The sequence below is a fragment of the Xiphias gladius genome, chromosome 22, assembly GCF_016859285.1.
Source record: "Xiphias gladius isolate SHS-SW01 ecotype Sanya breed wild chromosome 22, ASM1685928v1, whole genome shotgun sequence".
Classification (NCBI taxonomy): domain Eukaryota; kingdom Metazoa; phylum Chordata; class Actinopteri; order Istiophoriformes; family Xiphiidae; genus Xiphias; species Xiphias gladius.
In genome coordinates, this window is record NC_053421.1 from 23484866 (window position 1) to 23501349 (window position 16484).

The 16484-nt window shown below is 41.5% G+C and overlaps 1 protein-coding gene across 5 annotated transcripts in view; it reads right to left on the reverse strand.

Moving 5' to 3' along the window:
- The window catches only part of gramd1a (GRAM domain containing 1A), a 30616-nt gene extending 14604 nt beyond the window's left edge, over nt 1-16012 (reverse strand). Inside the window, exons 1-9 of one of the 5 annotated variants that reach the window (XM_040118859.1) lie at nt 15762-16012; nt 14806-14939; nt 11134-12266; nt 2847-3069; nt 1752-1772; nt 1381-1465; nt 1047-1150; nt 742-837; nt 304-384 (exon numbers count right to left, since the gene is read on the reverse strand). In XM_040118859.1, coding sequence (XP_039974793.1) covers nt 304-384; nt 742-837; nt 1047-1150; nt 1381-1465; nt 1752-1772; nt 2847-3069; nt 11134-11597 — 1074 coding nt within the window. In that variant the 5' untranslated portion in view covers nt 11598-12266; nt 14806-14939; nt 15762-16012. Of the gene's footprint in view, nt 1-303; nt 385-741; nt 838-1046; nt 1151-1380; nt 1466-1751; nt 1773-2846; nt 3070-5685; nt 6065-11133; nt 12267-12949; nt 13532-13555; nt 13750-14805; nt 14940-15761 lie in introns of those variants that run through there. The other 4 variants (XM_040118860.1, XM_040118861.1, XM_040118863.1 and 1 more) reach the window with 4 other exon arrangements.
- Between the last annotated feature and the right edge of the window lie 472 nt (nt 16013-16484).

Consider the following 16484-nt stretch of genomic DNA (forward strand, 5'->3'; position numbering starts at 1 on the left):
AGTCCCATACACTGATATAAAGTCAACATCATGTAATGTTTCCACTGCATGTGCAGTTTCATCTCACCATCTGTTGCCATGTGCTTTAATACTAAGCTTCTGTGTTTCTGCACCAGCGATGTCCAAATAAATGTCTGTATTCAAACTCAGCAAATTACAGCGATTTGAACTGTTCTCCCAAGCCTGTGTTTGTGGACATCTCCTGCTTCTTGACACTGTGTTCTATTCTAAGATTTTAACTACTAGCCGTGTCACATCAGGCAGCAGCATAAACCACCAGGGGGGTGGGAGAAGAGGTTATACCTTGTCCAACAGTGCGTTCTGCCACAGACGGAAAATCATCATGAAGCTGCGATCCCTTGCTCCGAAAGATGTGAAGAAATGCTGAGAGGGTAAATATCGGCGGCACAGGAAGGAGGGACGGTAGAAAGGAAGCAAAAAAAAGGAGAAAGAAGAAAAATGTGACAATGGATTTGATGAATGGTTTCCCTTTGTTGGGTTGTTTGCTTTGTCACAGTCAGTGGAGATAAAGTTGAGTCAGCTCATTTCATACTGCTTCACTGGCAAAGAAACTGCATGATTTGAAGTGAACAGTATCAACAGCTAACACTTTTCATGCTTTTGTAGCTGCCATAAACTTCAACTGTAAAGCACAGAGAGTGTGTTAATACATTACCAAGTAAAATTAAAACTTTACAGTTCTTTGAAAAGCACCCAATAATATTTGTGCTCAAGTCTGACCTTTTCATTGTCAGTGCTGATCTGGATGGCGTTTGGAATGAGCTTAGCAGTCTTCTCCTTGGTCATAGAGGTCACATCTTTCAGCAGGATAGTGATCTTAACAGAGAGGGAGAGAGATTTACCGCTTGTATGCTTTAATGTGTGATACTCTTATCTCACCAGGGGCCTGAGCGTATCTATATTGATCTGCAAACAAGTAAATTAAAATGACTTATCAGATTACAGGTGTGACATTAACCAGGTTACAACAGGCCTGTGTTTGATTGCGTGTGTGCAAATGTGTACACATTGTGTGCATGACTTACAGTGGTTTCCCAGCGGAAGATATTACTGTAGAAACAGAGCCAATTCTCGGAAAGATAAAGGCGGCCCTGAAGCAGTATGTCCTTCTGCAGAGCGCAAGAGTAGTCTAAGAAAAAAAAAACAGGAAAAGAAGAGAGGTCAGTAGATAGAGACATCTGATTGTATCAGGAATCATTTAGACTATGCAAGAGGTTGGCTTTAAAGTAAGGGGTTTTCATGAGTATTTAATCTTCCTGAGCGTGTCGTGACACAAGTGTAGCTCGCCCAACATGAGCTGAGCACGCACTGAGTTTATCATACACCAACAGGTCTTTGACACTTATGTGCCTCACTCACCCACTATAAGTCGCTCTGTGTCGGGAAGTTTCTTAAAGAGTTTACGAAAATCCTCGTTCCGCTGTTTGTATGTAGGACTGAGAACCTGAGGGTGAGGAAAAGAAAAAGAAAAGAGAATATGACACTGTAATTCACAACTAGCCTGCACAGCAGTCAGTAGCATTAGGCTAGACTGGGATATTTGGGTAAACCAGTGAGAAAACACTGTGTTTATCTAAAATATAAACACTACAATTCTTCAACAGCAATAATTAATATTTTAATGCGTCAACTAGTTCTGACCACATGACACTTGAAAAATGACAGATGTCAGCAAAGTCAAGTACCCTGGGGTGAAAACGCTTAATGAGGGGCTGTTAATGTATACTTACATTGTACCAGCTCTGCATTTTCTGTCAAGAAAAGAACAGCATATTTAGTAGTGAACAGTTCTCAAATTTCTCTATAGGAGTAAAAAGGTTACACTACTGATTCTCTACCAGTATGGAAAATCTAAATGTTTACAATGCTTTAATCAGGTAGCCCACTTTGATAATGAATGCATGTGATCCTGCCAGTCCAGTCCCTCGGCTATGTCTGTTTTATGTAGCCTTGAGGCTTTGCCGTTTTCAAGCACTGACAAAACTATCAGCACCTCTCCATTTTAAAAAAGTACATGTAAGTAACCATCTGTAAAGAACAGTCATTAGTATAAAAAACAGTTCTTTCCACAACAATGAGCCTGAAATAAAAGGTATGTGAACACTTAAACAAAACCCTCAAGCACAAAGTTACATCGCCAGGTTTGTTATGTTAGGTACGTTTAGGTAAATTTACAGAGAGTAAACATGCTAATATTTATATAGTTTAATACAGTTTTCTGCTGACAGAAAAAGTCATAACTCTAAATAGCTCACGTGGCTAAAATGGAAGCTAAAGAAAATACAAAATAAACATTTACATTCACTCATATCTGTTGTAGATGAAAAATTTAACGGCATGGAAGTGGAATGCCCCACCCACACTCAGAACCATTTTTGGTATTTAAGCTATTTATTTATTATGAATTGTTTTTCAAAATTATGACTGAAAATGCAGCTGCAGATTGATTGAAAATTCTGATTGAACGGTGCATTCATGCACAACTGTTTATCTTGTCCACACTGCAAAGTCATCATGACAATGACGAGTCTTTGATGACACACCCCGAGACTGTAGAATAAATAGCCGTAGTACAATAATATGTTTGAGTTAGTCATGACATTGTTCATTGGGATCACATATAAGAGATTTAGGTCTTTTGCTGACACACATAAAGATTACACAGCAATCATACTGTATATTGAACTGGAACACAGGTAGAAAGTTCTCGCCTTTAACCTCACCTCTCTGCATATCTACAGATCTCTCAGGAGCAGGAGCTTTAGGATTCAAGATTAGCACACATCTATAACCTATCACCTTGATCAGAGGATATTCTAAATTACCTTGGCATTGCGGCTGAAGTGGCGAGAGGCAAGGGGGTAGGCGGATGTGAGGGAGGAGGCAGAGGGTATGGAGGGCAGGGGGCTATCTGAACCTCCACCTCCTCCACCAGTGCTCTTCTCTCCTCCTCCCCCCTCGGTCTCACTGGCCCTACCACCCCCAAGGACCCTGCGCCGCAGGGAGGGAGAGCTGCCAGGGGTGCTGCGTGGAGAGTTACTGGCTGTACTGGAGACAGAGAAGACACAGAGAGATTTATTTCAGGCGAGAAAGGTGGGAACTGTTTCATATTTCATCGCTAAAGTTTACTGTCATGCCTTTAATATCATTTTTTGAAGAAAGGCTGCAAGCATTTCCCATTTGATAATAGCATACCATCTCAAACTGCCCAGTGAAGACCAAAGAAAGGCCATGTGAGGCCAGTGTTATCAGCCAAACTCCTTTTGACTACAGCGGCCAAGACAGTGAGATTATTTAAAACTGTTTAGTAATGTGTCTTAAGACATTCCAATCAAGAAATCTAACTGCAAAACACAGGACCCACAGTTTCCATTTGATTAAAACACTACCAGGTAAGAACTTCAGAGAATTTGTGCTGTAATAGCAAATTTTAAATTAGGTTTTCTTCTGGTGAACATTTGTAAAGACAGAGACAGGCATTTAACTGGGGACAGAAAAACGACATCAGACATACCTCAAAGTCAAGACAACCATATAGCTTTTATGTAAAAGAAGGGAGAAATTGTGAAGAGGTCAAAACTCCAGCAACACTTGTATAATAAGCAACTTCACTGTAAGACCTTCGGGTTTTGGCCTTCGTCTGGACCATGGTCATTTTATATACGACACACTTAGCAGACAAATGTTTCCAACATGGTTCAGCCTCTACTGTCCTCTTCCGGGTAATCCTACTGCTGCCAAAGCATTTTCATCTAATGTTCAGCTCAGCGACCCCTGAAAATGGTTGTATTGTGCCACAACACAGTTTTCCATGGTTGCACCTCATTCCTCTGCAAGTAAAACAACCTCCACATTCCCGATCAGACATCTTAGAAGTTTGCCTCTGTCTTTCAAACATACACACAAAGCTATTTATCATTGTCCGTTCCACTTTCCCGAGTGGACACCATGAATCAGATGTAGCTGCATTAGTGCTAGCTTTGAACTCCACATTTAAGATATCCTCCGACTTGATGAATGCTCCGCTTATCCTCTCAGCAGTATGGTGCCGTGGATCTTTCTGGGCTAAAGTTGATCATTTCATTAATGAAGCCAAACCAATAGTTCGAAACTTCATTCAGTCCCTTTGAGCCGAACTGCATTCCCCTCACTCTATCACCTCTTTCCTCAAAGTATTCCAATGTAGAGCTGTCATGTTTTCACTCCCTTTGTGATGATGATTATTGTACCATCTTCCCACCTAATTTATGCTGTGAAGGGTGAAGGCCCCAGAATTTTGTTCTTAATATGATCTTCCTCTCATTTTTCTTTCTCAACCACAACTAAACTGGCCAAAGTTTAAAAAGCTTTTAAACCACTTTTCCTTTGTCCTCCAACAATGTACAGAAGGACTTGAAATTGACAGAGCTGATTACTGTTTGTGAATTCATGCTTGCTCAATTTTTATTTTTTTACTTTTACCTTATTTTAGACATTTTAGAAACTCATATCTTTTTATGCTTTTTCAACTGAATATTGTCCCTACTCTTTTGCAGTGTGTGGCATTGATCTTAGTCTAGACTATGTTGTTTCTATTTATCATTGTAACGATGAGTTCTTGCTGCACTCTTAGCCAGGTCTCTCTTGAAAAAGGAGATTTTAACATTTACTTGGTTAGAAGAAAAGGAAAAATGGAGGGGGGGTGAGTATAGCTCAGACAGTGTAAACTTGGAAGCAGTTGTCAGCGACAGGAGCTGGAGAGGAACCGGAGATGAGACAAAATTACCATTTCCAAGGCAACACCATTGTGGCTGGGACAAGGAGCAGAGGAGCTGGGAATCCACCTCTAGACCTCACCAAGTTCGTTTTTTTTTTTTAACAAGAAAACAATCCCAGATATATTACTTTATCTAATGCAGCGATGTCAATCAAAGCGGCGGCATTATGACCAGTAGCATTACGCTCTCTTTGGGTAAACGTACATGAGGGCAGCGGGTGCTGTGCATAGGCTTGCGGCGCGGTCAATCAGCGCGACCGAGTGTAACCAGGACAGTGAATCTGTGTCAGCATGTGTTTACAAACCGTGGCTAATACCGTCAGCAGCACAAATGTAAGAGGCTAACTGGCAGCTCTGCCGGACTTTTCCACCCAAACCTGTGGCTATCCCTCCAGTGTAGTTGCCCTTAATATTGCCCTCCATCATGTCACACGCTAAGGCGAAGCGAGCTTGCGCCGACCGTCGGCTAATGGGAAGCTAGCACACCGGCTACTGGAACCCCAACATCATAACCAGACAAAACACCCAAGAAAGCGAGACAGAGTCAAACATGGGTCGTTAGGAAGAACTGAACTCGGTTAAGAAGCGCTAGATAGTGCAGGGCCGATGTGGTGTGGTCTGTTCAAACGGGATGGAGGGGTGGGGAACTGTAGACAGCCAGTGTGACCGGATGAACATAAACAAATCGCCAGCGATCAGTTTATGCAGCTAATAATAGACTCTGGCTGCACAGCGCACACCTGTGTTTTTACATAAACTACGCCTGTACCATCTATATATCATCAGTGGGATTTGGTCATTTGACCACACCAAACACCCATGGACGGTATATGAGGACCACAGCCAGATATCACTGTACAACACACGCTATCCATCACACTACCGGAGACTCTGCTTATGCCACTTACTCGAACATGTCATGAGGCGTTTGGGATCCAGCCGACATACACAAAAACACACACACGTTGCTGCTCACAACTGTATCAATATGGAATCGGTGTCCCTGGTGTGTGTGTGTGTGTGTGCGGCTAAAACAAGCCAGACGCCAAAGGGGTGTATGTCCGCTCCTCGCCTTGTGTCCCTTCGTTTAGCGTAGGGGTAGAATTGCACCCATGGTCCACTGTCCCGGGGTCCGTTGTCAATTTGCCATCCTGTCCGACGCCCAAGCACCTCGCAGCCAGGTACCGGACAGACCGCTGCTCCCTATACCGATTGCAGGACCCGGTAACGGGCTGCCGTCTGTGAGTCCATCCGTAATCCCTCCTGCAACCAGGGAGCTGGAGGGAGGGAGGGAGGGAGGGAGGGGGGGGGGCGGCTCCATGTGCTGAGTGAGGCCTTGCTTTCATAGTGAGGTGGTGCTGGAGTGGGGGCACCGATAAGGATGATAAAGCAGAGTCAAAACTGATGGGTTTTATCTGAATTCAGAGGGACCAGTACCTCACAGATCGCAAAACATTTGCTAACACCGATATCTCTGCGATGAGAGCCTTCATCCACATGTTAAACTGTGTACCGGCTCTTTATGCTGCATCTATTCGTTAAGTCAAACAGATGCTCAGATGCTCAAAACAAGTTTGAGCATTAATCGCTCATTCAAATCCAGTAGCATTTCCACCAAGCACAACACATCACACCAGGTATATATATATTTTTTAAAATGAATTGATAAACCCCCTGAGTGAACGATTAGTGGATTATTCGACTATTGTGATTATTGATTAATGGTTTTTCTAAAAGTACCAAAAATTCACTGGTTCTGAGTTCTCAGATGAGTAGCTTTGCTGGTTTTCTTAGACCTTTATGATAGTGAATTGAACGGCTTTAGATTTTGGACTGTTGATTGGACAAAATAAGCTATTTGAAGACATCGCCTTGGCATCTGCGAAACTTTCATAGGCATATTTGACTAATCTGAGATTTTATAGACCAAACAATTAATGAAGAAAATAATCACCAGATTAATCAATAATAAAAATAGTTGTTAGTTTAAGATTTTAAGACCCTTTTCAATCTACATGTTCCAAATAAACAGGTAACATTTGAAAATAAAAAGGGTTGTTAAGTTCCTTTTTTGGATGAATATCTTCAAACTATCAGAAGGAGGCAGTGGGTGAGGGTTATGCAGTCATGCTTCATTTCCTGATTTTCACAGTTTAGCTAGTACGAAAGTACTGCATCTAGGCAAAACAAAGCAGTCACACATAAAACTTTGAGTCAAACAGCACCCTAAATGTATTTTTGCAACACGAGTTCATCCCCATGTTAATTAATTATATCATTATAAAAAAAAAAAATTTAAAAAAAGGCTAAAACCTGACTATCATTGTAAATACAGAGACCATGGCTGCCTGTAGTGAATCCACCAGGCCAAAGCCCAGAGCTCACCCGATCCCTTAACCCTCAATCTCTATGTCCATCCCTCTGGATTAGAGTCCACATCATAATCCACACTGGGTTGAGCCAGGCCCACATCTCCTCCATTTTGTCTCCCTCAATATAATCTGCTTTTCTGAGGTTCACCAACCGCCCATAATAATGTAAGAGTTTCAGGGGCCAAGTGGGCATTGAGAAGCAAGACAGAATTCAGCCTCAAAGAACAGCCCAACAAATGTACAGGATGTACATTTCACATTACAGGGTATACGCCACAAGATGTACATGTTCTACTCTTAGGCCTTTTCCTTCCTGCCTACAGAAAATCTCACAGAGCAAGATAAAGGAGAGCAGTGCAAATGAACTTCTGTGAGAGTAACTGGGATAATTAGGAGATTGTAGCGTCTGGCATATACTAGTTGCAAAATCCAAATAGCCTTGGATAAACATTATCCATAATAAAAAATTTTTTAAAAACCCAGCGAACATGACTGTAATAGCTGATTACAAAAACAGGCTCAATGTAGATACAACAGTGCTGGATATGAGATACTTTCCAGCAACAGTGAAAGAAACTTTCGAAGAATGCCTAATCAGGTTCTTGTCAAAAACTGCTTAATAATGGTATGTACTGCATGTAAAGGCACCAACTGAATGCAGACTACGAGAACCAGGAAAAGTCACAAAGCTGCACTGATGCAGTGTGGCGGAAAGAGAAACAGATCACACTTACAAACACTGTGTCGTTGTAACATCCCCTGCAGTTATGTCACTAAGTTTCTATATGTGTATGTGTATGTATATAAATCAAACAGCAGTTTTGAGTGTTAAAATAAAAAGCATCTGTCCCAGAATCAACCTTAGAGCTTATTAATCATAGTTGCAATGATTAAACTGTATATAAAGAGGTATTATGATATTTCTTCAATAACAAGTACAAGGTATCTAATAGAAAATTATTTTTTATGTTTAAGACATGACAAAAGATAAAAGCTTTATATATAATAAAGCAATATTTAAAAATTAGAGGCCTCTGAGTCTACATATTTGTATGAGGAAACATGTGATAAGTGCTTATGACAATTTAACAAGATGAAATATCAAAATAAGTAGAATGAGTTCTCTGTGTAAAGCAGAATTACCCTGTCTGCTGTGGAAAATGCATTTGTGCTAGTTACACAAAGCAAGTGAATGCAGCTTTTACCTCAACAGTTATGTGATTGGGACATTCAAAAGGATAATAAAAATTATAAATTTGCTCCCAATAAACTCTTTCAACCCCAACGTTCAAAGACTGGGAACAAATAGTGCAGTCAGCAAATGAGCATCTAGAAACTGAAGAATGCATCACTAGTTATGCCTTTAATGACCCATATTCTACATAGAAAACAAATTAGATAACAACTTCATAGGTACCCGAGTAGATTTAGCCCTAACAAACAGATATTGACCTGTCAAAGATATCGACCAGTTGGCCTTTCTGAGTTCCCAACTTTGGCTGGGATTTTTCAATTGCTATTAAATATTATCATCAGTGGCCTCGTACTGCAAGTAGTCACACTAGCAGATTTGTCAATCCTTGCCATGATCAAGTCAGAAACTTTGGTTGAATAACACGAGATGAGAATAACAAAATGCCTTAATTGCCTAAGGTGAAAACTGGCCCATGCAGGAAAACAATTTTAGAAAGCCCTAACACCTCACGATGTCTTCAGAAGATCTTTTGGCATCCTCTCGGAATACTATCAATAACAGATTACCATGGAGTAGTGTCCATGGATGGATGGATGCTCACCCTGGATGAAGACTGAGACACCAGTAATTTGCTGTGCCTAAAGAGCCTTTAGAGCAGGCCTGGCTTGAGGTATAATCAGGACAAACTTGAACATGATCAGGGACTGTTTCGATAAGGATAAAAACTCTTACAAAACAAGAACACTGTATCACCAATGCATCTCAAGCGGCTAGTGTCAGTTGTCCGCAGCTGATTTTATCTGCATGAAAGTTTCCACTGTTAAACAAGGACAATAAACATATGTAATAAGGCCACAGGGGCTGCTTAGGACCTCACCTTTAGGGCAAACTTTATAACCATGTCCAGGTTGTTTGGCACATGCAGATCAACTGTGTTTTAGGAGCTTGTTATGCTGCACAAACACTTGTACAGACGACTTGAAATTTCTTCAGTGTGGTTTTAGGCAATAATGCTCCCCCAACTTTTTATTTAAACACATGGAAAGGGGAGATACAGTTACATGTATTTAATATTTTATCTGCATGTTACAACTTTTGGGCAATAGTGAGGAGGAGGCTGTCTTTCATGAATGGGACAGGCCAGGATCACAATGGAAATAAGTTACTTTAACATTTAGTGTTTTTATCCTGTGTTGTGCTTTAATTTTATGTATAACACTTTGTTTGCTTCGTATACTGCTTGTGTTTTGTTTTGTTTTGTATTTTCTCTATTGTACTTTTTATGCATATGTTTCATGCTGTATCGAATCCATGTTTTTTTCTCTGTTTTTCTTTTTTGAATATTTGGTCAAGTGTGTTATGTGTGTGTTGTCTTATGACAAAGTAAAACCAAAGCAATGGCGCAGGCCTGGAAGATGTTTGTCTTGCCATTGTAAATCTGAATTTGAAGTTGTTCAGAATTTTGAGCAGAAAACCCAGTATTGTATAACAAAAGACTGACTGAGAGCTGTTTGTGAACAGGGTTATATATTTCTTCTATGGCTTATTTGAATTATGGTTATCATAACCCTAGACATTTGTTTGCCAAAGCCTATGTCACAAAAGATGCATATGTATTAGGATTTACGTGACCTTGTTCAAACTTAAATCGTTCACTTGCTTTTTGAGCCATGCAAACATTAGTTTCTGAATATTAAGTTTCATTACTATCAAGCAAAACAATATAACTGAATCAATTAAATGATGTGTAAATGAAGAGGACAAGGACACAGCTGTTCATATGGAGGACAGGAGAGAATCCCCCTCTGCTTGCCCCTTGCAGCCCACTGCAGTGATGCCCAGAACGTCCTCTGATTGGATTGACATGACATCATCAGACTAAGAGTCCACTCCCATTGGCTGAAGGTGATGTCATGATTCAGAGGAAGGATAAATGGCGCATGAACTCCGCCTCAGCTCCTTGTGACTGGCCCAGCTCTGTTTCCCCTTGCTGCTACAACAGCAGTCTCACTTTCTTTGTTTACAGTTTACATAACCTTGCTTTCTTGCTTATTTGAACGGGTTATCTAGTCTAAAAGCTCATGCTATTCTTCAAAATACCAGTCAATAGCAGGTCATATGTATTATATATGTTTTCTTAGTTTTTTGTGAAGTGAGTGCATTATTTGCTTCATCACTTAAATTCTACAATATGAGTGTTGGCCTGCTTTTTTATCTCACGTCACTGCGTGCCATGAATCACGTCAGTTTAATCAGGATTGTAACAGTGTAATCTGTCCTCACTAGTTTTAGCCATTAGCTAATTAAAACCACCCTGTTCCAAAATAGTTGACCTTGTGTGGTGTCTGAGAAAAGTGGACTAAGCGTAAATCTGTCAGATGTAAGGCCTTTTTATTCCCCACCAACACACAGAAATGAGAGGCTACTCATTCCAGTCAATCATTATAGGCAAATCCGGTCTCAGTTGGCCTGAATCCAAATTGGCTGAGGTTTTACAGAGCTATAAGCGCTGAATACCCATGAGACAGTCAAAAATAGTGCTGACGGTGTGGACGCTCTGTTCCAAGCCATTGAACCATATGTGGTGCTGCTGATGTGACGTACGTGAGCCTATCTTCAAAGAAAGAGCCTTAAACTGAATGAATGAAGGAAAATAACACTTTAGCTTGGGCCCTTTGCTCATTACAGAGTAAAGAAATTCTGCACACTAGCACTTTATTTCATTATTTCTTTCATCGTAATGTTTTTAATCTTTGGCTGGTTGTTTGGGATGAATCCAGCACACTAACCTGAAGCTGTCCCAGTCAGAGTCTCTGCTGAGCAGGCTCCTGAGGGACCAACGGGAGCGGCGGCTGGGAGAGGGACTACGAGACCACGAGCGAGACGGTGGCAGGAGGAGGTCCTGTGAAGGGCTGTCCTGACCTTGCTCTTCCCCCTCCATCTTAGTGGCCACAGAGGGGGAGGGCGAAGGGCTTCGGTGTCGAATGGTGCCCCTCTCCACAGTGGTCTCTACTACAATTTGTGGCGTTTTACCTCGCTTAGGAGTGCAGCCTCTCTCTTCCTCATTTCGTTTCTTAGTTCGGGTCCTGCTGTGGTGGGATCCACTGTGGCGGCTGAAGCGTGACAGTCTAGGGCTAGGTGAGCGAGACCAGGACTCTGTATCTGAGGATGGTGGCAGGACAGTCAGTGCTGGGACTGGGATGGGCTGAGCCAGAGTGATACCTTCTGATCCCACAGGAGAGGACATAGTCATCTTCAGAGCTATCTGGGGGTTAATTTTCTCTTTCAGTCATGTAAAGGGCACCAACATTGGCTTGTTGCATCTTTAGAGCTGACACTGACCCATGACTGACTGTGATGTTGCATTTGATCTATTTTACAAACAGAATAGGTAAACACATGGAGTACTCCTTCCAGGGAAATCAGTTCTGTCTGTTGAGTAACACTAACTGCATTTAAAGATGATTCCCTAGTCCCCATTTTTCTTGCAAAGTTAAACAAGTTTCTTCACATCTAGCAAGTGAAACGGATCATAACTGGTAAAACCACCGAGCAGTTCACAAAATGAAAGTGGTGGGGGGGGTTCCTTCACGGTCAAAAATGATGCAGCAGGAAGCTTAGAGGAGGCCCGTCAGATAATTTCCCAGGCCTCTCCTTTATTTAATCCATTTCCAGTTGTCAGTCTGTACATATGTTGGCTAAGAGTGACTAAAATGCTCGATCAGCTCTCTTCTGTGTTCAGTATATATGCCTCACCCCTTCCTCCTCTGCACCACTTGCAATGTCCGGTGTTACTCTTTCTTCAGTACTTCTCTCCTCTCCTCCCTTTGGCAAACTTCAAGCTTGCATTTGCATTATCAAGCTCATCTTTGCCAAAGTTGAAGCCTCTGACAAAGACAGATCTGTGCCTGGAAGTTGCTACCTGAGGAGTGAAAAGAGCAGAAACTTTGCATTCAAAAGGCTGACCTACATGTGACTACCAGTTTGCTTTATATGTTTTTTCTTGAAATATTAATCGTTCAACTTTCCCACTAAAACAATGACTGCAAGACTAGGGCTATTTACATCTTGTCTTTGATACTGTCTGCTCTGCCAATACTGGGAATATGTGATATAAATGACGATGTGCAATGAATACTGTTCCTGTTAGAACGCCAATCAACAGGATTTATTTTTGGTGGTGTAGTTTATTTTATAAGAATTCTTTAGCCCAGGTTTGGAGAATTGTTTTATTATTTAAGTGGCATCATTTAATCTTTTTTCTCCCTTCAAGTAACCCAGAAATAGCCAAAACTCTGCCAACATGGGACGGACTGACACCAGTCTGTTTATCAGAGGACAGAAACATACACCAAGAGAGAAGTTTCATCCCAGTGTGTTGCAAGGAAAGTCCATACGGATCCATGCCTGGGCAAAAAAGCAGGTGGTCTAGCTAAATACCAGCATTTCCAAACCTTGGCGAGAAAGATGAAACACACAATCTCATACAGCAACAACCAGACACTGTAGCAGACATAAACCACACACCCTTTGAAAATACAAAGATCATAACAAGGTCCAGTTACCACTATATGCTACTGAGGTCATAACTACATGGAAACATACTGCAGATGTGTCCTCCGACAGGGAAGGGTTGTGTGTGTGTCACTCCATTGTTTGCCTTCCAAGCAGGCACTTCCAAGCCAAGGGCCCAAGTACGTCTGACAGTATTTGCTGTGATCTGTTTGAACAAGAACAATCTTGGCACAGACTTGTTCGTCCAGAGTAATCCACCATAATCTCCGCGCCGCCTTCACTCTTTGGTCCATACAACCCTAATCTTTTCTGCCATAAAACACGAGCCATATCAAGCTATAATCGTACAATATTACACATCGACCACAGCCAATTCAGATGCAGTACAATGCGGTAGACTACAAACGAGCAAATCAAGTTTCTGCAGTGTGAAGCAAGTGTCCAGGAACAGCTGATCCGGTGACACCAAGATCATCACTCAACATTACTGCTGTTTATTTTGGCGTAAGAAACATATCCCTTGAATGATCGGTAGTTATGTGAAACACCGCCAACCAGCGATATCTGTTGACATGATATTGTGTGCAGTTGAACACCCAAGGCCCAAAGGGTATGCAGAAAGAAACCGAGTAATGTTTAATAATATAGCACAGAAAAACTGTTACAGCCTGGTTAGACAAAAGTTGGAACTCCTACCTCCCATTGGATGAGTTTCCTCCGTTTCTGTTATCTTGCTCGGCCTCGAAAACAAGCCGAGCGACGGTGCGGGACGCAATGTTAAAATCCACTTTTTCGCAGGAACACATCAACATTATTGTGTGCGTGAAGAACCATCTGCCGGCTACAGCTAACCGTTAGCCTTTAGCCAGCTAACGCTAAAGACAACCAAGTTTAGCTAACGGTAACCCCCTGCCCCCCCCACCCCCCCACCCCCAACCTCCGAAGGCCGACAGCCCAGAAAAAGATGACTATCTGGCTAATAGGCTTTAATTTCCAGCAGAGAAAGTACCGTGCCGACGTCATCCATTTTCTCTTTAAAAAAAACAACAACCCCGGTATAAAACACTGATCAACTAATTGTAAGATGTAGCTAAACAACAAAGTTAGCTTAGCATTACTAGGGTGCTAACTTGGTATAAAGTTAACAGTCAGTACGTTTTTTTTCGAAATGTGAAAACCAACGAAGTCAATCAGTCGGACGATTTACTTAGTATATGGGAGGGGGGGGGGTTACGAGGACTCTCATCAAGAAAAAGTATTTTCCCCTTTATTTATTTTTAAGAAGGCATAACCCTACCAACACTTTCAGACACTACCGTTTAGGAAATACGGGGGGTGGGGGGGGTCGTTTATAATTATGTAATCAAGTACACACAGCCACCAAAACAAGACGAACACCCCTCCGACAAACTTTGTGGTACAGTCCGGGAAAATAACTGTTCAGTGGATGTGGCGAGAAGAAGACGAGTGTCTACATCAAACAAATACAATCTGTCGAAAATTAGTTGTATCTTTCGCGCACTAAAATCCTTCGTTTGGCTTAAAGCAAATCGGCCCATGACCTGCACCGTGATGTTACAGTTAGGTTGCTTTACTGCGAAGAGAAACAAAGGAAGCGGTCTCATACAGTTTCAGTCCTCGCAAACATGAAGTCACAACAACAGGTTTTTCTCAGTACACCACGAACAACTTACAGGTAAAGTCACTGATTTGACATAATTTCAGAGTTAATTTGAAGGGAGCTGTTACGAGGCCGAAATTAACGGAGAGAGACATTGCGACCCCTTGCGTCTAACAAGGTTGTTTGCAGGCACTATTTGTAACCCGATGATTTATGTTTCATCCTTTACCTCACTACAGTGCTAGGAAACTGCATGTGAGGTTTGTGCGTCCTTATTAAGAGCAAGGACAGCATGTTGTGGTTCGTATGGGCATATTCATCTCACCTCCTGCCTCCTGCAGCAGCATTGCTTCATATGGTTTCATGAACTATTATAGGTCGGATGCAGCCTGTAATATTGTTGATATCTTCTCCTCCAGGACACATATGGAAGCCAATGGAAGCTCACCTTGTCTGATGCTGAAAACAAAAAGAACAAACATTGACAAGACAGTTTAAGTTAAAATGATGCATAAATGTGGATATTTGAACAGATGGATGCACGATAGTTTAAAATGTACTCATAGATTATACAGAGAAACTGAAACTGTTGAGTTTAGGGTGGTACCTAACAATTATGGTCATTTAGATTTATTTTTAAATCAATTTCCCAATTAATACAATAATTTGAAATTTTTTTTGAATATTTGAGAAAATATTAAGTGTTAAAGATGTCCATCACAGTTTCCTAATGCCCAAAGTAACGTCTTCAAATTGCTCGTTTTGATTGACCAACAATTCAGAACTCAAAGATATTCAGTTTACCATCACATAAGACATAAAAAATGCAACAACTTCTCACAACTGAAAGGATGGGACATTTCTGCTTGAAAAATGGGGGGGAAATGCCTCTGTCGATCAACTATTGATTAATTGACTAATCATTTTGGCTCTAGTGGATATAAAAGAACCCAACAGTTTTAGTGTACTTTATAGGATGGACATTTCTAAAGCCCACACACCAACATATACACACACTTTGCATCTTTCAGTCTTATTTCCAAAATGTTGTGCACTCATTGTACCAAACTTTTTTTTTTTTTTAAATACACATTAGGCCAGATATCCTCACACTTCAGCAACTAAACTTTAGAAGCTTGCTAAAACAGAGAAATTTGCAGCCCTGATAGAGGCAAAGTCAGACTTATCATTTCATTTCTTTTTAAAAAAAAAAAAAAGGAATATGCAGTATTTAACTATTTATATCCTGACAATCTTTTGTTGTAATGAATTTGCCTTTACCTGTTTGTCAGTTTTAATCATCAGCCAGCAGTTGCTTCTGTATCCTTTCAAATCGATAGCAGAGCATCACAATGACTTGGCAATTTCACATTCTCCGTAGGTTTAGCAGGCATCCTCTGTCTCCTCACTCCTTGTGACTGCCTACTAATATCAACACTTCACCGGCTCCGCTTCAAGGCACGGTACCGAGGTCTGCTTCACAGGGAGTTGTGTTGCCGAGCGCTTCTGGCCACTGAACCGGGGACTGGAAACTCGATCTGTGCTAAAAATAAAAAAAAAACATCACCAGCATTGCGAAAAAGGAGGTGTGTCACTCACTGTCTTTATGCGTGTGTAGGGTCACAGAGGTGCAGCCCACCCCAAAACACACAAAACCCACATAGGACACAAACACAGGGTTTATCATATGTCAACATTTCCTTGAAGTTTCCCCCGTCATGAGTGTGCCAAACCAAGGTCTTTCTTTCACCCTCTCATGGTCACGTGTAATTTCCAAGCTTGCTCTGGCTGATCTTTATTTTCATTATCCTTCATAGGCTACCACAAGGTCAAAAGAGGCAAGGACCCTTGTCAAGAGCTCAGTGCCTCACTATGTCATCTGGTTACATCACATGACAACATCCCTGACCTCCGACGCAGCCAAAATACACAAACACCCACAAGCGCGTACACGTACACATACACATAGGCACACCCTGGCCGGCAGAAACACAGCTTATATCA